This window comes from Alnus glutinosa, chromosome 8 (genome assembly GCF_958979055.1).
Source record: "Alnus glutinosa chromosome 8, dhAlnGlut1.1, whole genome shotgun sequence".
Lineage (NCBI taxonomy): Eukaryota > Viridiplantae > Streptophyta > Magnoliopsida > Fagales > Betulaceae > Alnus > Alnus glutinosa.
The window spans coordinates 3039569-3063050 of NC_084893.1; the positions used below are offsets into that span (position 1 = coordinate 3039569).

The 23482-nt window shown below is 38.8% G+C and overlaps 1 protein-coding gene across 1 annotated transcript; it reads left to right on the top strand.

Annotated features, from left to right (window-relative positions):
- The first annotated feature begins 11253 nt into the window (after positions 1-11253).
- LOC133874622 (uncharacterized) lies at positions 11254-12255 on the top strand. Its single transcript, XM_062312491.1, has 3 exons — positions 11254-11543; positions 11627-11685; positions 11797-12255. The coding sequence occupies exons 1-3, from the start codon at positions 11447-11449 to the stop codon at positions 11938-11940; spliced, it is 300 nt and encodes a 99-aa protein (XP_062168475.1). The 5' UTR covers positions 11254-11446; the 3' UTR covers positions 11941-12255.
- Positions 12256-23482: the final 11227 nt, after the last annotated feature.

Genomic DNA, 23482 nt, shown 5'->3' on the forward strand with positions numbered 1-23482 from the left:
CTATTTTTAATAAAAAAAATAAAATAATAATTTTTTTAAGTTTTATTTATTTATATTTTTTTATTATGATCGATACGTGTTACTATTTTATTGGTGTTGACGTGACCCCTAACGAAACCTGCCAAATTTTTTTAACAGAATTTGACTTTAGAGAGCGATTTTTAAATTAAGCTAACCACATGGATCTCTAAATTAATTTTAATATCAGAGGGAACGATTTGTAATTTAAGCTAATCACAAGGATCAATGGTGCAATTTTATCATAAAATTATTACCAAACAAGCTTATTCGCCTTTCTTTTACAAAAATTTCAAATATTATATCACATCAACCAAGTCTTTTTCCTATTCAAACAAAAAAACACAACGAAACTCTTTACCAAAACACATTAAGTAATTTTAGACATCATACACATGTTTCTTTTGTATCACTCTAATAATTATGTGGTTTTTAAAATTATCATTTGATCAAAATTTAATAATAATTAATCATAAATTTAATAATAATTTTAAAAGTTACATCATTATTAAAAAAATACTGCAGAGGCATGACGGCTGGAACTACTCCAAACACATTGGTTGCAGCTATGGACGTGGCATGGTTGGATTGGTGGAAGTTTTTCATTATCTTGTTGCACGGGGACTTGGGGCACCGAGTTGTGTTTTAGTCAGCATTAATGAGTACGGGAATTTGGCTGCTTCTATGGACGTGGCAGTGTGGAATTGGTGGAAGCATTGATAGAAAGGTCCTGAGATGTTCTTTAATGGCCGCTAAGGGTCTTAGCCTGTGACTCGTGTCATGTTTTCCATGACTTTGAATATGGACCAGGCCTCACAACAACTTTTGACATTGAATTTTACATTGGAATATTGACTGCCCCCCCCCCACCCCCCCTTACCTTTTTTTTTATTTTTTTTTATTTTTTATTTTTATATATATATATATATATATATATATATATATAACTCAAAGAGAAATCATTTCATTATTTACATTGAATTTTACAGCACTAAACAATTTACATGGTGCCACATCAGTTAAAAAAAAAAAAAAAAAAAAATTCATCTCTTATTTATCTCATTTTTAAATCTACCTTTAAAAATTTGGTTGTATAAAAATGGGTAGGAGATGGTTCGGGAATAGATGTCTAACATGTTCACTTAGAAGATCTTATTCCCTTCTAGATGAGGATCTAAAATTTCTGCTCCGTTTGTTTTGTCGTAAAATATTTTTCCTATTTTCAGTATTGGGTACAATCAAAAAGTTGTGGTTAAACCGAAAACATTTTCGATTGACCATAAAACCTTATTTAATTTTTGTAAAATGGTTTTCTTTTTTTAAAAATCGTAAACAATTTTTCGAGTTTGAGTTTTTCTTCTCAAATTGCGAGAGTTCGTCAAACCATTGCCGAAGGTTATCGTAAGTTGCTTGCCTTTTTCCACCGTTGCTCATTTTCCGTACAAGCAACCAAACGGCGAAAAATATTTTCAAAGAAAAAATAATTTCGTTGAAAATATTTTTCGACGAAAAACATTTTATTTCGAATCAAATAGAGCCTCATCGTCCCAATTGCATGTAATTTAGATAATTCCGATAGAAAATGAGAGAGGACATGTATGGAGCCCAACTCGAATAGTTTGGAGAGTGGCTCATCTTTGTTCGGACAACTCACACACCTAATATTTGAAACCGTTTCTAAAATAAGTACATAAAAAAGAACACCTAAAATATGGTGTTTTGAACCACGCTCAACAGTAAAAACATGGAATTTTATCCTTGTCTAGTACTGTTTTTTTTACCTCATCTCATACAGTAATGTTGTTGAGTTACATATAGGTGCCTGGAATATTCACATTCATAGATTGGATTGGAAATTTTCACTCTTAAATGATAAATATACTAAAATAATAATAAATATCTAATTAGTTTTGTTAACTATCAATTGACTTTTGAATTATTTTTATGTTTATATATCACTCACAAAACCTTTAAAATTATTTTTATCTTTATATCACATAGAAAATAGTGAATAATATTTTATTTTAATTTATGATTTTCTACTTTTCTCAACGTTAACTTTTATATTGGCAACAGTGCCATATTTGTGCAGAGCTAGGCCGGATGCTCTTTTTTTGCCGTATGAAAGTCGTATGTACGGCTTGGATCGAAATTTTTCATATCTTTTGAGATTCACCCTATAATACGAGGTCAAAAAGCAAAAAGGCATAACATCTTTTTATATAAATAAAAAAAAAAAAAAAAAAAACACTTTTTAAATACAATTAACAAACAAAGCTACTATCCTTGACTTAGATACGTTTTACTAGGGTTTTTTCATGACCCTTGAAGTTTAAAGTGGCTTAAACATATCTTGCTTATGTTATAAAGTACAAAAGCATTATTATTATTATTATTATTGTTATTATTAATAATGGAAGAATTACTTAGGTCACCAATTTGTTAGAATGCTTGAAGACCACCACTCAGAAGAATTATTTATTAAACGTAATTAAATTAGCTTTTTTCGTTCATGTTTCTACCTAATTTTTGGTTTCTTGAACGTATACATCCTTATTTTAATATTTGGGAAATTGTTCAAAAAGTTTTTGAGTTTTGCCTGTTTGACATATAATTTTAGTCAAGTGACAAATATGTCCTTCTCTTAGAATTTTCACCGGTGTTTTATCAAAAACTTGTCATACGTCATTTTGTCTACGTCAGACCAAGTAATAGCGTGATGCACGTATCTAGAATTTTAGATAAACACCAACCTGCCATGTAAGCAAATACGCTATTTGTCGCTAAGTGGTAGCTTAATTGGTTGGGACTACTTCTCATGAAGTGGAAGTCATTAGTTCGAATTCTCCTTCCTCCTCTTATGTGGACATGTCAAAAAAAAAAAAAAAAAAAAAAGCTATTTTCATCTTTTTATTTTTTTTAAAAAAAAAGAAAAAAAAATGTGGAGATCTACCCCACTGATAGGGGTGTAAATTTGGGCAATTGTAATCAGTAATCAGGTATCAACTAGTAATTGAAAAATTGAGAAACCAGTTTGATACTCGATTGAAAATAACCGGTAATCGACTCTACCAAAACGGTTATTAATTTTAATAATTATATATACCTGGTTATAACCGGTAACCAGTTATAAAAGATTATAAAATAAAAATAAAAAATTAGTAAATTAACTTTAAGGTTATACTTTTACACATCTGATTCCCGTTCTTTATATATATATATATATATATATATATATATATATTAATGGGTCCCATATTTGGAACTTAGTTACTGAATTCATCTAAATCTAGTTGACTAGGAATCTAGCATTATCCAAAAACCACCAAAAATAAAAAGTAATGTACGAATTCCCAAAATTACAAAGCCCATCATATTGGGTCAAAATAGACTGCAATGTTTTTTCAAAATGGCTAAAAGCTTTTCAACGAAGCTCACAAAATAGGCTCAATAGTCAAAATAAGTCCAAAAATTCAATTTTTTAAAAAAATTTAGTTACCTGGTCAGAATAAACAGGTACCAACAGGTGACCGCCGATTATTAAAAAAATTTTCACCCTATAAAAAGAGATAATGGAGGGTGGCTCAACCCCATAAAATGACAAAAGGGGTAAATCCACAATTGCCCAACTCATAAAGCGGGTGGTGGGGATGGATCTCCACCCTTGCCCACTTATGAGGGGGTGGAGAACCATCCCCACAAAAAGAGTAGTGGGGTGAAGATCCACTCTAACATCAGGGAGAGTGTGGAGCTCTTCAGCCCCACCCTTAAGTGGGATGAATCTCCACCCTCACCATCTTTATGTGAGATGAGTGTGAGGTGAGCGGAGGTGGAGCCACCCTCCACCGCCTTTCTCTATGGGGTGGATCTCTCTCTCTCTCTCTCTCTCTCTCTCTTTATGTTTTTAATTTTGGGGCATAATTACCTATGTGGTAACTTGATGTGTATCTAAATACACACGTTTGGTCTGACTTGGACAATATAATAGGTGTCAAGTTTTTCGCTAAAGACTAGACTTAAAATTTGACGAAGTGGCTTATTTTTCACTCGAGCGGAATTTAAGACTTGAATTGTCAAAATTAAAAATCCGGGTTCTATATGCAAAATTCATGAACTTTTGGGACAATTACCCTTAATTTTTACTCATGATACTTTAGTACCAATGTTAAGTTATGTCATCAAAGTGAATTGATGTAAACCTTCACTCTGATAAGATATGTATAACGAAATTCAAGATAGAGACATAATAACAGTAATATATACAAAGTTTAATTGATTTGTCCCTTTTGATGTCTTTTTCAAGCATATTTCATGAAAAAAAAAAAAAAAAAAAGAAAAAGAAAAGGGTATTGGCTAAGTGCATTTGAAACAAGTTGCAAATCCTATTTAGAAAGTAATTAATTAGCAATTGATAAAGCTTCATGATTAAAATTCAAAGAAAAAGAAAGAAGAGATCAAAGGGCAGCAAGGAAATTTTTCATAGTGGACCTAGTGGTCGGAGCCACGGAGGCTTCTTGTCACCATCATCATCTCCATACATTTTCTAACTGGGACCGACCCATATAAGACAAAAGGTAGAAAGAAAAGCTTTCTCAGCTTCTTCATCTGGTCCCTAGAAAGCAAACACGTGTCCCAGAGAGGGACACGTGTAGGGCATCTGCTAACCTTCATTTTCCAAAAATTCTCTCGAAGTATGACACATAATCCCATAACCTAGACATTTTTTTTAAGGCATGGAGAAGATATACTAATGAATTGGTGATTATCTTTTTGAGCCTTTCGGTGTAAAAGGGTCAACTGATTTGGTCTTAGTTTAATCCCATAGATTATGGTAAGGATTTAAAAATGTGTCACACGTCTAATTCATAGGTTACTTTCTGATTAAAGATTACTTTATTAATTAAGGAAAGCCAGTGGGCGGTTAGCGGGTTAAGAACATGCTTAAAAAAATTGATTAAACAAAATTATGATTTGGACAGGTTAAACTAATTGGTTTTGAATGGATTAGGATGAATTTTTGGCAAATATTGGAAACTCATAAGGATAAAGAGGATAGGCTAATGGGTGGTTAATACGTTCTAACAAGTCATGCTTTATGTCGATTGTAAAAGGAATAACATTCTTTCCATTTTTTAAATGAAATGAAGATAATTCATTTTATAATCAAAATTTTATTTTATTATATCTAATAATAGACATGGTAAAAATACAGTGTATATAGTGCAACGTTATTTAAATTTTTTATAACGTCACAAAAAATATGTACCTTAGATATTTGAAATCTAATTCGACCTATTATAAAATGAATCATCTCCACAATTTTTTAAACCAAGGAAATAAGTACCTTGTAATGGTATTATGAGCGGGGTTCACAACACGCAGGAAACCAAGTTAAAATAGGTATTATGATATATATATATAAAATGTTAGAAATCATATTTTTATTTCATCGTTATCTTACTCTGTTGATGTGACAGTGTCAATTAAAGAGTTAATTGGCACTGTCACATCAGCATAATGGGATAATAGTAGGATAAAAGTATAGTTTCTAACATATTTCGCTTAATATTTTCTTTTAGTTATGTCATTTTTATTTTATTCTATTTTTTTGTGGGTTTGAATTGTTTTAGGCTTGATGTGTCATATATTTTTGATGGGCTATAAACTAGCCTAATACTATTGCAAATTTACACCAAATTGGCAAATTAGATTGTATGATTTTTTTATTTTTTATTTTTTTTTAATTTAGCCTATTAAATTGACATGTGTTTAAAATATATGTAAATTTTATATTTTTAATAACATATGTGATTCAAAATCAGTTTAATAAATTAAATTAAAAAAATTATTTCAACTCGGTTTGAAGAAAACTTTATTCTATAAGGAATTGCATTTTCATTTTCGTTCTATTATATTGCGGTGAGCCCAAAGCGTAATTGCAATAGTCCAGACCAAGAAAGCCCATTAATCCATTAGGCCCAACCGTCATGCACCAGCTCTTCAGTCATATTACTACCACTTGGACCTCTAAAACCAAAAGCAAAACTCACACCTTCTATCATTTCTGCGCATGCTACTTTAAAATGCTCAAGTAAGTCCATTCAATTTCAATTGCAGGGTGTTTCTCTGCGTAAGAAGGTTAGAAATTGTATTTTTATTTTGACAACTTTTTTTTTTTTTTTTGTGTGTGTGCGCGCGCGCGCGCGCATTTCGAGTATATTTTTGCTAAGTTGACATGCTTCATCCATCCTTAATTAAAAAGGGAAAAAAAAAAATTACAAATAGTGGATAGAGCATGTCAATTCAACAGGGATGTACGCGAGATGAACGTTTGAATGCAAAGAAGTATTTTTCTTTTATTCTAGGGTTAAATAGAGTATTGGTATCTGTGGTTTAACTTCTTTATTTTTTGTCTTCTGTAGTTCATTTCGTATTACAGATGGTACTGTGCTATGGGAAAAGACAGAGATGATGTCTCCATCCAAAAACTAACGATACGGACATGTATTGACATGTGTCATATGCATTAAAAAAATAAAAAAAAAATAAAAGCTTTAAAAAAATTATATATATATATATATATATATATATATATATATAGAAAAAGAATCAAAATTAAAGGTGGCTCAGCCACCCCTTTAACCGGTCTGGGGGTGGCTGAACCACCCCCGTGGGCCATGGGGGTGGCAGACCCAAAGGCAAAAGAGCAAGAAAAAAATAAAAATAAAGGAGATCGAGTCCTTGGGGTGGCTGAACCACCTTCATAGGCGGATGGTTCGGCCACCCCTAAGGGCAAAAGAGCAAGAAAAAAAAAAAATTAAATGGGTTTGGCCCTTGGGGGTGGTTCGTGGTCCATGGTAGTGGTTTGGCCACTCCCAAGGGCAATAGAGCAAGAAAAAAAAAAAAGAAGAAAAAAGTAAGAGGGTTCGACCCTTGGAGGTGACCGGACCACCCCAAGGGCCATGGGGTGGTTCAGCCACCCCAAACCAGCCAAGGGGGTGGTTTAGCCACCCCTCTTCTCTGTTTTTTTTTTTTTTTTTTTTAAATAAATTTTTAAAAGCTTTTTATTTTCAATTTTTTTAATGCATATGACACGTGTCAACACTTAAGAGTAGACATGCGAACAATTGTTAGTTTTTGGACGGAAATTTGGACGAATGTACTATCTTTGTCTTTTCCCATAGTACAGGTACCATCTGCGATATGAAATGAACCACATGGGGCAAAAAATAAAGAAATTAAGCCACAGGTACTAAAAAGGTATTCAACCATTTCTTTTCTTATTATTTCATCGTATTGACGTGGCAAAGCAGCTTTTGTTAAAAAAATGTAATTAAAGACTGATTAACACTATCAGCTCTTATTCTTTTATTTTATTTTTAAAAAAGAGATCCACATAAAATAAGTGGGACGGCAGGAATAAAAGGGTGTACAACCTACTAAACCTAGGGTTGGGTAAAAATCCGCCCACCCGCCCCTCCCCGCCTCTAAATTCACAGATTTTGCCTTATAAATTGCGCGTGGGGGTCGTTTTATGTTAAAAAATTTCGGGGCGAGGCGAGTAGCGGGTTGGGGTTTTAAAAAACCCCAGAAACCCGCCCCGCTAAAATAAAAAAAGGAAAAAAATAAAATAAAACCCCCTAAGTAACCCTAGCGCCTCTTATTTTTTCATCTTGGCAATATTCATGGTTCCCATAAAATAAATATGCTATTACCTCATTCTTGGTCTTTGATTATTTGTGTTGAATAAATTTGTGGTCTCTTCATCTTCTTTGATTCTATGTGTTTTTGGTCTCTTCATCCAAACCCGTCTCGATTCACCCAACCTGTACCCTCCGCCCTGCACCACACAAATTCTCCATTTTTCACGCCATTCGTGGATGCAGTTTTCACCCACCGAGAGGTGCGGGGCGGGGCCAAAAAAGGCGAAAAACGGCCCCCCAGCCCCATGCTCATGAGCCTAGCATTTCCCTGTAAAATATTGATGATTGTGTTGTAGAATATCAAAGAGTGCCCCCCGTGGTGGTTGACAAGTGGATCCGCCTCCAAGTGATGAATATGGGAAAGATTCACAATGGTTGACAAGTGGATATGCGTCCAAGCGATGAATACGGGAAAGATTCACAATGGTTGACAAGTGGATATGCCTCCAAGCGATGAATACGGGAAAGATTGGCAATGGTTGACAAGTGGATATGCCTCCAACTCATCCAAGTGATGAATAGGGAAAGATTCACATTCAAATTATAACAATTAAAGTTTCTTATTGTAAATGGATGGTCCAAAATTAAGGAGGCAGAGGATATTTCAGTGTTTTATTTATTTATTAAAGATGAGAAGAGAGAAAAAAAGGATTACAACTTACAAGGAAGAGAAGTGCTACACCCCCCCCCCTTTTTTTTTTCTTCTTCTTCTTCTACTTTTTTCTAAAAGTCGATTGTTAAATGATGCGTCGAACATGAATGAGATCTACTATTTTAAAAAATATGTCATCATCTTATGGGATGATGGCACATCATTTGAAAACTACTTTTGGGATGAAAATTTAAGAAGTAGAATATTTTACTACAAGGAAATCCTTCCCACAGTCAATGGGAAGATCATGTGAAAGCGCTTCTGTAAACAAGGATTATGATTCTCTTAAATTATTTGTCTGAATTTTAGAGAATTCAGACAAATGATTGTGAGAGACCAGTTATGGGACCCACATGACCTGATTAGTGGTTGGACAACCCAATTTTTATTTGGTCAGGTGAGTTCCATAAGTGGTCTATCACAATCAACTACTCGAATTCTTTCAAATTCGGACAGATAATTTGAGAGGATCTTGATCCTGTAAACAAACGTTGAAAGTTGAATAGCTTTGAAGGGAAGTTAGCAAACCACGGGTATTCCGGAGATTAAACTGTTTATTCAAGTTATAATCTTAATGATTATGTGCATGATTTTTCAAAAGCTTAAGTTGGTAAGAAAATGTGTATTTAAATATTTAAATAACATTTTAACAATTATCCTCATTTGTGGGTTTAAACTTTCCTTTAATAAGTGATAGGAAAGTGTGAATTTAATAATGTAATTAATATCCTAACACTTCTCCTTACACATGAATTCAAACTTCCTCTTAATACGGAAACAAGTTCGATTTTAAGATCACTGCTGCTATGATACCATATTAAATCACAAATTATTTTAAAAGCTTAAACCGATAAAAAAATAGTGATTTTAATCATTTATTAATATTCTAAAGCCCAAACATACTCTAGTTACAGAAGTGTTAAAACAATATTTATGAGGTTTCCATGACATCATTTTTTAATTTCTTCTTTTTGGGTAACCTTTTTCAATTTTTTTCCAAATGCAAATGTTGATGTTGAGTGTGCAACATGCTCCATGTACTCACATAACTTACCCACATTTTCCACGGGTTGACTAGTACTTATACTTCAAAGCTATTATAATGAAGCAGGGAAAGTGGCAGAAAGTAATGGAGTATTTTCAAAATGAGGTTGTGGACCATTCTGTTTTGCTTTTGCTTAAGCTTTTTGTTACAATTTTTTAATTGTCGGCCCTCCCTTTAAGCCTGTTTTCATGGGCGAGTTCTGCTTGATACTTGTATCATTTGATATCATAGCCGATCGTTACGTCGCATGTTTAAATCACGAAAGGGACGACCCTGAGATAGAGTAAGCTGCCGTGGACGCTGGATTCGAAAGCGTAGTAGTTGTAACGATTTCAAGTGTTCAACATGACTTAAGTGCAATTTTAAGCATGTGTATATATATAAGCTCTTAGACACCCTTTCCTTACAGCCGGTTTTTAAGATTGAATTAATTCTACGTTAAGTATGTATCACTTTTGTCCTTATTCAACCATTTGCACGTTAAAGCTTTTGGGAAATATTTCTAAATCAAACAATTACACTGATAATCACGATGCATAAACTAACTATATTTCATGGAATGGGACCGCTTAAAAGCAAGCACTCAGAAGTCAGAAAGGAGCAGGGAAATTTCATCAATAGGTTGATTAATTTTAAGGTCAGCGGATCTTTTGGATTGATTAGAAAACAGATAGACAAAAGTCGATTTCCAGTGTGAAAACTTAAAGTTTAACTTCACAATTAAGCATGAAAAGGAAAACAAAAATGCCTTGTCAGACAGGAGTGTGACAACACACATGTTCCAAGCAATTTTACTGTTTCACACCATCATACCGACACTCCGGCCGCGTTAAAAGACAATAACAATTAAACGTTTGGTTATGCAATGAGAACATTACAAAACTTCAGTTGTCTGCTTTACTGTTTGGACTATTAAAGGTAGGGACTGTCACACACGGTAGAAGATAAAGCAGAGCACTATGCTAGTGGAGAAAGGTCTTATTGCTTGCACTATTATATGCAATCTTGAAAATTGAGAAGCCTTATATGTTGTAGGTACAACTTCCTTGATACGGAACTAAGAGTGCAAAGACTCATCATAATCTTGTCATCCTTTACTTGGATCTCTGGTCCCTTCCTAATTATTTTTCTTGTTCAATAGTTAGTGTTGTTGTTATGATTCTAAGGATTAAGGGTTTAACCATATCAGTATTTAACGGTCTTACGGTTTTTAGATTAATGGTTAGGCTCGATATAGAGGGGGTGATATATAGATCGGAATAAAATGTCTTACTATTATGTACGTGCCGATAGAGTGAGTTGCTGTAGAGATCGGATTCATAAGTGTGGTGGAATATCTGACAGTCAATGGTTAGGCCCTTAACATTTGCATTCCCTTACACTTATATTGATGTGTGGTGAGTTAGGATAGATTGGTAACACCCTTATCAGGGATGCCTTAAAAAAGAAGAAGAAAAAAAAGACGACAAAGGTCAAGGTATTATTAGCCTTAAAAATTGTCCATCAGAGATGATCATACCTGTATGGCAAATTTTAATACCACATTTGGTGGTAATATTTGTTTGATTATGAGTGCAAAAAGTATGGACAGCCCTTGCTTTTAGTGAGTTTCTTGGATTTGAGGCTTTCATGACCATATCAATTCATTGAATATCTTCAAAACCATGGATGAGCTCAGCCCAGACCATCGTCTGTTGTCATCCTCCACTAGCTAGCATAGCGTGTTCCATCTTCTCTCACCTTCTGAATATAAATTTTACGATGTCCCCCACTTAAAATCCCCGTGACCACAGTGAAGTGAGGCTTCCACATCTATGTATGGTTCACATTGAGAGAGAGAAAGAAAGTAAGAGAGGTCTGAAATAAGCCCCCACAAAATGTGGTGTTCCCATCACCTTTTTGACTTCAGAAATGTGGTCATTTTCATCCCCCCATATTCACAAACGTCCAGAAAAAAAACCACAAGTAAATGTATAAATTGAGTGCAAGCTTTATGAGAAAAAAACATTGGTAGAAGTTGTCACTTGGATGACTGTTATAGGAATGGCAAGCACTCTCTCTCCTCTACTCGTATTCTTATTGGTGTTCTCTCACCATATCTGCTTGAATGCTGTCCCAGTCACAAGTAAATCTTCAATAACTTCTAACTTGATCTTCATCATCATCTTCTTTTTCTTCTTCTTATGAAATCTTCTGTTGTATTTTCAGGAATTGGAAGCCTAAAGCATGGACCTCAAGTTCCTCAAGTTTCACAGATTACCCACATGGTAGTAACAAAGTTGTCCAAAATTTACTAAAAAAATTCTGACATCTCTATGCTATGGGCCAATAACTTTTATTCCAATGCACTAATGGATTTTTCTTATCTTCGCACGCAGGTAGCTGCAGGGGAAAAATGGGAGGAACAAACCCTTGCTGGAAGAATGGATGTTGAACTACATGATTACCCGGGAACAGGGGCCAATAACCGCCACACTCCTAAGCCGCCTGCACAATATGGGAGAGTCTGTAGTGATTGTTAGTTTCTCTAGGCAGTAGGTGTGTTCTTCATTATATTATATATTTTCTGGGATATATAGCTTAAGTAAAGAATCTGCTTCTTAATTACTCATTTGGGCAGATCAAGACCCAAGAGCTTTCTTTTCTTTTATGGGGGAGGGGTACAAAAGGTGAATTTGGATAGCAAATATGTAGAATGAGAGAAAGAGAGGAAAAAGTGCTACAGTAGAATTCAGTTATGTGAATGAGAGAGCCTTTAAGCAACTAGAGATCTGCTTAGCCATCTGTATGAAGTTGAACTTTCAACTATTAATTACCTACAAGCTTGATGCATGGTATACCAATTGTTATGTTATGTTATCATTGCCCATCAAAGGTATTATTGATCACTAAGCAGGAACAAGCAGCTTTGCTCTAAGTTGAGATTTGAGGCAGCAGCTGCAGATTCTAATCGTTGTTGGTGTGTTCTCAACGAAAATAAATGTTTTTTTTTTTTTTTCAGGAAGAAAACATTTTCCTTGTGTTAGGTTTTTCTTATAAACCTTTGTAGTGTATTGGAATTTCTAAGAAGCGAGGGATTTATTTATCATATTATCTTGGCTTGAAGATACGGAAATAAGAAAACAGGACAGAAGAAAAGAAGAAAAAACCAACAAAAAACTAAAGCAAGAAAGCCTTAAAGTTAGTAAAGAAGAAATTAAAGTGAATCAGGAAAGCAATCCTTTGTTTTAGTTTTGAAGCAATGAGGATGGGGCTGAACACATCCTTTGTGAGGTACGACCTCAAGCAAACCTTGGTTGCGGAAGCATTTGCACTTCCTTCAATCAAGCTGACCTTGAAACTTACAAACCTGTTTACTTCCATTGCATTTGCATAACTGTGATAAGAAGCTCCCATTTACAATTCTGTTCTGATTATCTATACATACAGCAAGCCTTCACCAAGTTTAGGTAAGGCAGAATTATCATTCAAAACATTTCTAAGTTTCACAGAATATTAGTTAAATGATCAAATTCACAATTTTCCATCAACTAAGCTTGAGACAACTGATGGTTTAACAGTCCTGATAGCGATTGTTTAAAGTAAGCTCATTCTCGGCTTGCAAATTATAGGAAGTTTGCTGCATAAGCTGAGAAAATTGTAAGGCACCGGCTTTAAAGGTTTTAAAAGCCCTACTCACTCTATAATTTAGTGTGTTTTTCCTTTCACAAAAAGAACCAAGCTCTACTCTTTCTGAGAACACTCTGCAGAAAGGACAGAGGAGGAGACTCTCCTCTTTAATAATTTTCTGAAGTATCTGTGAGTTGGTGCCAGCCCTGTACATGAAATGGTTTTGGACAAATGCCAAATTATTTTCAAAGCTGATTTTAGTTTCAGAATTATGAATGATAGGCTTCATTTGGTGTACTCATGAACTATGTTTGAGCTTGCTTCTCTTTCTGTAATCAGTTTCTTTTATGTTTCAGTATATGAATATCTCTTTTTTGAGGTAGAATATGCTCTCTTTCAGTAGCAATCAGTCACACATAAATTCATGACACAGACTACAAAAGAAAAAGAAAAAAAAAGTATGAGATACCTATCTTCATTCTACTGATGGTGCTCAAAGATTGCTTCCACCTTTTCAGCAAAACCCCACCAAAATTGCTTGCCGTTTAAACCTTCTTTGGCAAGAAAAGAGATGGAATTAAACTACTGAAAAATGCTTTCCAATGGGCTTAGAAAGTGTGTTAGTAACAAATCTAAATTCTTTAAGGAAGCATGTTAGGTAAAGCAATTAAAAGCCTGTTAATAAATATCTCAAAGCATTTGTACGTGGGTGGAGAAAGTGGTAGACATCCACTTTCTTGCCACTTCCCGCTCTGTCCGGGCCTCTTTGAACTCCCACCCGAAAATGGACAATAACATATTCGCCATAATGGCATTTGAAGGTGCAAATGCACCATTGAAATGGACCGCAAAGTAAATTTGGAAACACAGAATCTCATTAAATTATAGGAATTACATGTTCTTGAACAACAAAAGTTGTAGTCTGGAGGATGGTGTATAAATATAGCAAATCAAGAGCAGAAGTGCCAAGGAAAAGTTCATGCACATCAGTGCTGATGGAAAAAGGTAGTTCGAGCTAGTAAGAAATACTCCTAATAAATTGGATGATGATTTGGACACCCATTTCGAGAGTCAGATCGAACGACCATCTGCTTAATGGGTGACATGGTGTTTGTACTATCATAAACTAAAGGTAGATTAGTGTTCATGAATGTTGAAGATAATTAATTCATAGATTTATTGATCTATGAACTTGTGGAAAATAATCTCTCACAAGAAAAGGCTTGCCTGTTTGGAGGCTGGGGTAGTTTGCAAATTTAAGGAGGATAAGAATTCTATAATTATCATGTAAATTATATTCCAATACTCCATACATAGGCGAAAGGGCGCCACTAAAGGCAAAGCCCCAAACCTGGTTGAGTCTCCACAAAAGTCTAGCCTGCCTCAAAAGCTAGAACTTGCCCCAACTCTAAAGGTAGTAGTCTAGGTGATCTTAGGGCTCCTCTTTGCACGCATCAACTATGTCTGTAAAATTAAAAAATTCTACGACTCAATAAGCAAATATCTCCAACTAATATTGTGTTTGACATGAACCCCTTTTTACCTTTAAAATTTCTCTCTCTTTTGTTTGTCAAAGTCATTTAAAATATGGTTCTCAAAATAAAAGTAAACTTTTCTTTCAAAGGGAACTCAAGAGTATTTAGAAAACTATTGTGACAATGTGCCTTTGTTGAAAGTTGAAACGGTTGTGTAAAACTTATTTCTAATGTTCCGTTTGTTTCGACGTAAGCTAAAAGGGTTTTAGGGAAGTCATTTTTCAGGAAAATATTTTTTGCCGAAAGCATTGTTCTGTTTTTGAAGTGTATGGAAAATCACAAAATATTTTTTATATTTTCATTCAATTATGTTAACTTATAAAAATCAATTTATATTCACAACATATAAATATTAATGTAAAATAATATAAAAATCATCGGTGACAAGATTCCGTCGTTGACCGGTAGGATTTCGGCCACTTTCACCGGATTCCGGCTATTGTTGCCAGAGGCCGGAATCCGGACAGTTTTGTCGGAATCTGGGTTGGCCGGATTCTGGAGAAGGTGACCGAAATCCGGTGACAGTGATCGGACGTTGTCGGATTCCGTCACCGGCCAAATTCTAGTGGTGGTCGACTGCTTGAACGTGAATGTCAATTGCGTCGTTTAAAAGACGGTCGAATGAGTCTGTCGTTTGGGGAAAATGATTTGCGCTTTTAAAAAGCGTAAATCATTTTCCGAAATTTACTAAGCATTTTTGGTCAAACGGAAATTATTTTTCGGTTGACTATATTTTTGCTCCCACCAAATACTGAAAAATGCCTAAATCGTTTTTCAGAAACCATTTTACGTCGAAACAAACGAAGCATAAATGTCAAAATGAGAAAGGCTTTCCTTTCGTAGTAATAGTAAAACTGAAAATCCCTAACATTTTCTTTTTTAAAACTCTATCATAGTATACATGTTCAATTCATTTACTTGGCAAATAATAATAAGAAACATTATCGAAATCAAGACATACACATGATACACATTCTACCACTTTACACTGGATTGTCAAGCGTACTCCCTCACTTGACATTGGGATGTTAAGCGTACTCCCTCATTTAACACCGAGTGTACTCCCCCATGTATTCAACATTGAGTCGTTTAGCGTACTACCTTGCTCAACCCCGAGTCATTAAAATTCATTTCACATAAAACCTCATTCTTCATAACATTAGTCTTTTCATTTCATTTTAATTCCTTGACTCTCTTTGAAAACCTTTCATTCAAATCCTTTTTCTTATGCGTTCGTCTGCATTACGCTATGATTACTTGTCAGGATTTATCTTCTCTTAAAACTTAGTAAAGAAAATGTCAAAGAAAATATGAAATTTTATTATGAACAACAACGACTTTGTAATATTGTTAGGGATAAAATCAACCCTAGAGACACGTGGATCCAATGACATCTCGGAGTTATGTCTCGGCTACTTGTTCCGCATGGTTCTATCCAGTAAAGGGAAGGACGTTTAGGTCCGAAGACATCTCGGAGATATGACGATGTCTCGGTCTTAAAATTCCAGGTTACGGTGTGTAAAATATCCCGAGATCTCCCAGCCAAGAGGGAGTGAACGTATCTCGGATATTTGTGCCTCGGAGTAATAACACCTCGGTATGATATCGAGTCGGTGCGGTATCTTCTCGGGGTTATATCCATTGGATGAGTCAACATCTCAGAGTATAAACATCTCGGACTTACACAACCCTGTTATGGTGCGGATATATCCCGAGATCTCCAGGTAAAAGCAGAAACGTCTCGGATATCATCACCTCGGAGGTCAGCTGAAATGTGCTACAATCTCTTAGGAAGGTGCCATGCGCCACACCCGTCTCAGAATTCGATAAGGATAGAATCCCAGGAGATCAGGGATAAACTACAGATCCATGATTTATGGGATAAGATGATTATTGACATGGAATCGAATTTAAAGAAGTACAAACGCAATCAACTGCGGATTCAACACTCCTATTCAAATTTCCAGAAGATATGATGAAAATTCAAACCGGGCTAGGACTCCTCAAACTCCTAATCCAACTCAATGTCAAGAAGGTCCGGCCTATAAATAAAGATCGTCACACCAGGTATAAGAGACGAATTCTCTAAGCTCTTGAGATTAAGATTAAGGATTCTATACAGAAAACCTTTTAGACTGACTTAGGCATCGGAGTGGGCGTGGTCGGCACCCCCGACGAGTTGTTTGTTCCTTTTTGCAGGGTTGAAGTGTTCGGTAAAAAGTCAGGCAGCGAATCCTTAGGCGACACGTCACCATACCGGAAACTGTACCAACAGTTTGGCGCCGTCTGTGGGAACGATCAATTGTTCTTACGAAAAACAAATCCGCAATGGTGACGACGAGACGTTCCAAATCGATCTTAAACGAAGTGCCGCCAACCAGCCGAGACGATGCTCGTGGAGAAGCAGAATCTGCGGATCCAGAGGCTCGAATAACCCAACTGAGTCAACAGTTAGCCCAGGCGCAGAAGAATGTGGAGGATTTGTTGGCTCAGAACGCTGTGCTCCTAGCCGCACGAACTCCGCCGCCCAATCATGATGTAGCCGATGGGACAAACCACGAAGGTTCAGGAGAGAGAAACGGGCGGAACGAGAATCATGACGGGCAGAACGAGAACCATGAAGAGAGAGCCGGGCGGAACGAGAATTGTGGAGAGCCCATCAATCCGGTTCCACCCACGGAGGCAGAAAGGAGGTTGCAGAAGATGGTCCAGGATCTGGGCGCGAAATATGATATGCTGTCAAAGACGATTGACCAGAGGCGTGATGGGAAGGAGTCCCTTGTTGACAACCTCTTCCAGCACAAGGAATCCATATTCACCGAAGAAGTGTCCAACTGCGACTTACCCGGAAGATTCAAGGTACCTGACATTCCTGTCTTCTCTGGCAGCGAAGATCCAGTGGAGCATCTGGACAATTTCAGGTCCCATGTCTCCCTGCACAAGACACCAGATGCTGTGGCATGCCGAGCTTTTCCTCTCACCCTGTCAGGAAAAGCCCGAGACTGGCTCAGGAATCTCGCACCAAGGTCGATTGATTGCTTCGACACCCTTGGACGAAAATTCCTGGCCCAGTTCGTATCCGGGAGAGCTAGAAGGAAACCCCGAGGGTACTTACTCTCTGTGCAGCAGGGACCAAATGAGACTCTAAAAGACTATCTGTGGAGGTTCAACCAGGAGAAGCTGAACACAGAGAGTGCACCAGACGACTTCATTTACGGTGCAATCTTTCAAGGCTTGAAAAAAGATGGACCTCTGATGGCGGAATTGGCGTTGAAACCGCCGAAAGATCTTCAAACCTTTATGGTGAAGATGGACAGGTACATCAACCAGGAAGAAACGCTCCGAGCTCTCCTCAGTAATTCCCAGCAACAACAGCAGCCGTCCACTGAGAAGCCTAAGAAAAAGAAGAATCCTGAGCCAGTACAGGATGCTGGTCCCGCAGAATATAAGAAGGTGAAGAAAAATTTCGGAGATTATAAGTGGACACCGTTGAACACCTCCATCACCGAGGTGCTCATGGAACTCAAGAAAGATCCGAATTACCAGAAACCGAGACCCATTCAAGGAAATCCCCCTCCATACTTGGCTCACAAGTACTGCGCCTTCCACGATTCACACGGTCATCTGACCGAGCAGTGTGTTTCATTGAGGCAGTTGATCGAGAAATTCATTGAGAATGGGAAGCTAGTCCGATTCCTCGCCAATGAGAGGAATCGACAGGAGCGAGATCACTATCCGAGGCCTAGGAGGGAAGAAGATCGGGATAATAGAAGAAACTATCAACCGAGACAAGATGAAAGAAGAGAAAGAAGCCGAGAGCCAGTACCTCGGCCTCGGAGGGATGAAAGAAGGGAGAGAAGTAGAAGCAGGCCTCGGGGGGCACAGCAGGGCAATATCCCTATCATCCACACCATCTCGGGAGGATTCGGAGGAGGAGGCGAGTCCAACTCAGCTCGGAAAGCATACGCCAGGCAGCTCGATGATTTCGAAGTTTACTCGGTCCAGAGGCCCCCAAAATCTCGGAAGTATAACCCTCTGGTTATAGGGTTTTCTGATGATGATTATGCTGGAGTCTCGCTTCCGCACACAGACGCCCTCGTGGTCACCTTGACCATAGCAAACTATCAGACCCGGCGGATCCTCATTGACACTGGGAGCTCGGCTGATATTCTGTTTAAATCAGCTTTCGATCACATGGGTGTTCCATTGGAAAAGTTGGTTCCGGTCTCGTGCCAGCTACAGGGTTTTGCCGGAGAGAAGGTGTTGCCTCTCGGTTCTATCGATTTACCTGTGACAGCCGGGACTTATCCAAGGCAAAAAGTCATTATGGTAAAATTCCTAATAGTTGATAAGGTCTCGGCCTACAATGCAATTATAGGACGTACGGCTCTCAACGATTTCAAAGCGGTGACTTCAACACCACATCTCAGCATGAAGTTTCCAACAGAAGAAGGAGTTGGAGAGGTAAAAGGAGACCAGAAGGAGGCTAGGAGATGCTACAATCTGTCCTTGAAAGATACCCCGAGGCAGCACGGTCGGGGGGAGAGAACTAAGGAGGATGGAAAATAGCAATCACCGTTGGGGGAGCCTGTGGAAGCCTTGGAGGAGTTCGAGATAGGCGACTCGGGAAACAAAATTCATATAGGCTCACAACTCCCTCAACCCCGGAAGGAAGATCTGGTGGCGTTCTTGAGGCGCAACAAAGATGTATTTGCCTGGAGCCATGAAGACATGCCGGGGATTGATCCCTCGGTTATAGTCCATAAGCTGAATGTGGACCCAAATTATCGCCCTGTGAAGCAGAGAAGAAGAGCTTTTGCCGCCGAACGAAACACGGCAGTTGCTGAAGAAGTAGAGAAGTTGCTGAAAGCTGGATTCATCCGAGAGGTAGATTATCCCGAATGGCTGGCCAATGTAGTGCTGGTAAAGAAGTCCAACGGGAAGTGGAGGATGTGTGTAGACTTCACCGACCTGAATAAAGCATGTCCGAAGGATAGCTTTCCCCTGCCTCGGATTGATTTATTGGTGGATTCGACGGCCGGGCATGAGCTCTTGAGCTTCATGGATGCCTTCTCGGGGTACAATCAGATCTGCATGGAAGAAACAGACCAGGAGAAAACTGCTTTCATCACAGACCGAGGACTTTATTGCTATAAGATGATGCCCTTCGGATTGAAGAATGCTGGAGCCACATATCAACGACTGGTGAACCGGATGTTTCAAAGTCAAATTGGCCGAAACGTTGAGGCATACGTAGATGACATACTGGTTAAGAGTGTTCGGGCAAACAAACACATAGAAGACCTCCGAGAAACTTTTCGGACTCTAAGAAAATACAACATGAAGCTCAACCCTACAAAGTGCGCTTTCGGAGTTTCTTCAGGCAAGTTCCTGGGGTTTATGGTATCACAAAGGGGCATTGAAGCTAATCCAGAGAAGGTCAGAGCTGTCCTCGAGATGGAGGCCCCGAGAACAACAAAACAACTTCAACGACTGACAGGGAGAATTGCGGCCTTGAACCGTTTCATATCACGGTCGACAGATAAGTGCCTTCCCTTCTTTAAAATTTTACGAAAAGCATTTATATGGAGTGAGGATTGTGAAGAAGCTTTCGAAAAATTGAAGGAATATCTGGCCAATCCACCACTGTTGAGCTGCCCAACCGAAGGGGAGATTCTTTATCTCTATCTGGCAGTCTCTCCCTCAGCAGTAAGCTCGGTGCTAGTCCGAGAAGATTCAGGGGTTCAGAAACCGGTCTACTTTACAAGCAAAGCACTTCATGGTGCGGAGGGGAGATACCCTCGGATCGAGAAGTTGGCGTTCGCTTTAATCATTTCAGCTAGAAGATTGAGGCCATACTTTCAAGCTCACGCTATCCGAGTTTTGACCGAGTATCCAATGAAGAAGGTGTTGCAAAAGCCTGACCTCTCGGGAAGGTTAGTCAACTGGGCGGTGGAGCTCGGACAGTTTGATATCGAGTTTCATCCTCGGACGGCTATCAAAGGACAGGCTTTAGCAGATTTCCTGGTAGAATTCTGTAACATTCCTGAAGCAGAAGAACTTCCTAAGGAGTCAACCTGGGTTGTGTTTGTAGATGGCTCCTCTACACAGAGCAGAAGCGGAGTAGGAGTCCTCCTCAGGAATCCCGAAGGGCAAGAATTCGGTTTTGCTGTGAAACTGGACTTCGTTACAACAAACAATGAAGCTGAGTACGAAGCGGTGATAGCAGGTTTGGCATTATCCCGAGAGATGGGGGCAACCAATGTCGAAATCCGAAGTGACTCTCAGGTGGTCGTAGGCCAAGTCCAAGGGCAATTCGAAGCACAAGAAGATAGAATGGCCAGGTATTTGGAAGAAGTACGGAGATTCCAGTCCTATTTTGAAAGGTTTGTCATCACAAAAATACCTCGGGAGGAAAACATTCGAGCTGATGAATTCTCAAAGATCGCGTCGGGAACAGAGGAAGAGATGGAAGCGTCGAGAAGGCAAATTATTGTTAAGACCGAGCCTTCGATAGCCCCGAGGACCAAGGTTATGGAAGTAGACTCAGCACCGGAGGAGCCAGAGTGGGCTAGGGACATTATCCAGTTCCTTAGACATGGGCTGTTGCCCGAAGATAAGGTTGCAGCTCGGAAGGTGAAGATACAAGTAGCACGGTTTTGCCTCCTCGGGGATACACTGTACAAAAGAGGATATTCCGAACCCCTTCTCAAATGCCTCTCCAAGGCCGAGTCGAATTATGTCCTCAGGGAAATTCATGAAGGAGTGTGCGGAGACCACTCAGGAGGAAGGATGCTGGCGCAAAAAACCATCCGAGCAGGTTACTATTGGCCCACGATCAAAAAAGACTCAGCTCTTCTTGTCAAAGCCTGTGATAAATGCCAGAGATTCGCAAGAATCATGAAAGCAAGTCCCGAGAAGCTCATCCCCCTCACTTCTCCATGGCCATTTGCAAAATGGGGGGTGGATATAGTTGGTCCGATGCCGGTAGGAAAAGGTGGACGGAAGTTCTTGATTGTAGCTGTAGACTACTTTACTAAATGGGCGGAAGCAGAAGCATTAGCAGCTATAACTACTGCGAATGCCATAACTTTCCTCTGGAAGTCAGTGGTGTGCCGGTTCGGGATTCCCCATGCTTTCGTCACAGATAATGGGAAGCAGTTTGACTGTGAACCGTTTCGGAAGTGGTGTTCGGAGCTCCGTATCCGAAACCATTATGCTTCGGTACAATACCCGAAGGCAAATGGTCAAGTAGAGGCGACAAACAAGACCTTGGTAAAAATCCTGAAGAAAAAGCTTGATAAAAAGAAAGGAGCATGGGTTGATTACGTTCCAGAGGTGCTATGGTCGTACCGAACCACCAGAAGAACTCCAACTGGCGAGACACCATTCTCACTTACATACGGAACCGAGGCGGTGATTCCTGTGGAAGTAGGATCTCCAAGCTTCCGGGTGGCTCACTACAATCCAGGACTCAACGACGAGAATGCTAAGGTACACCTGGACCTGTTGCAGGAGAAAAGAGACGACGCTCATGTCACATGGGCGGCATATCAGAATCGAACGGCTCGGTACTTCAACAAACAGGTGGTGCCCAGAAAGTTCCAAATCGGAGATTGGGTACTCAGGAAGGTGAGCTTGATGACGAAAGATCCAACGGAAGGCAAAATGGGACCCGGATGGGAAGGCCCCTACAAGGTAATAGGATGCCATCAGAAGGGAGCTTATCGCTTGATGACCGAGACCGGAAAGATACTTCCAAGATCATGGAATGCCGAGCACCTGAAAAAATATTTTATGTAGTTCATTGTTCTTTTTTTCAGTTTTTTACAAACAATTTCATATTCAATAAAGAATGTCTATTCCCAGTATCTACTGACAATCGCAGAAATCCAAGAATCAATCCGATTTACATACTTAGGAAAAGTCTCTCGGTCACTCAGTACCGAGAGCAGCAAAAGCCTCTCGGTTTGTTCAAAACCGAGAGCAAGAAAAGTCTCTTGGTCATTCAACACCAAGAGCAGGAAAAGTCTCTCGGTCACTCAGTACCGAGAGCAGGAAAGGCCTCTCGGTTTGTTCAAAACCGAGAGCAAGAAAAGTCTCTTGGTCATTCAACACCAAGAGCAGGAAAAGTCTCTCGGTCACTCAGTACCGAGAGCAGGAAAAGCCTCTCGGTTTGTCCAAAACCGAGAGTAAGAAAAGTCTCTTGGTCATTCAACACCAAGAGCAGGAAAAGTCTCTCGGTCATTCAGTACCGAGAGCAGGAAAAGCCTCTCGGTTTGTCCAAAACCGAGAGCAAGAAAAGTCTCTCGGTCACTCAGTACCGAGAGCAGGAAAAGCCTCTCGGTTTGTCCAAAACCAAGAGCAGGAAAAGCCTCTCGGTTTGTCCAAAACCGAGAGCAAGAAAAGCCTCTCGGTTTGTCCAAAACCGAGAGCAAGAAAAGTCTCTCGGTCACTCAGCACCGAGAGCAGGAAAAGCCTCTCGGTTTGTCCAAAACCGAGAGCAAGAAAAGTCTCTTGGTCATTCAACACCAAGAGCAGGAAAAGTCTCTTGGTCATTCAACACCAAGAGCAGGAAAAGTCTCTCGGTCACTCAGTACCGAGAGCAGGAAAAGTCTCTCGGTCACTCAGCACCGAGAGCAGGAAAAGCCTCTCGGTTTGTCCAAAACCGAGAGCAAGAAAAGTCTCTTGGTCATTCAACACCAAGAGCAGGAAAAGTCTCTCGGTCACTCAGTACCGAGAGCAGGACAAGTCTCTCGGTTTGTTCGACACCAAGAACAGGAAAAGTCTCTCGGTCTTTCCAAAACCGAGAGCAAGAAAAACCTAAAGGATTGCAGGTTTTCGGAAGGACAAGAGCATCCAGGAAAGAATCTGCCCACGTCCTTTCCTTAGACAACCCGAAGTGGTCATGAAAAGAACA

Bases quoted from the DNA above. Each gene is read 5' to 3' on its own strand.
- LOC133874622 (XM_062312491.1), top strand. From the start codon at position 11,447: ATGACTGTTATAGGAATGGCAAGCACTCTCTCTCCTCTACTCGTATTC. The intron at 11,544-11,626 runs GTAAATCTTCAA...TTGTATTTTCAG, and splicing joins GAATGCTGTCCCAGTCACAA to GAATTGGAAGCCTAAAGCAT. The intron at 11,686-11,796 runs GTAGTAACAAAG...CTTCGCACGCAG, and splicing joins TTTCACAGATTACCCACATG to GTAGCTGCAGGGGAAAAATG.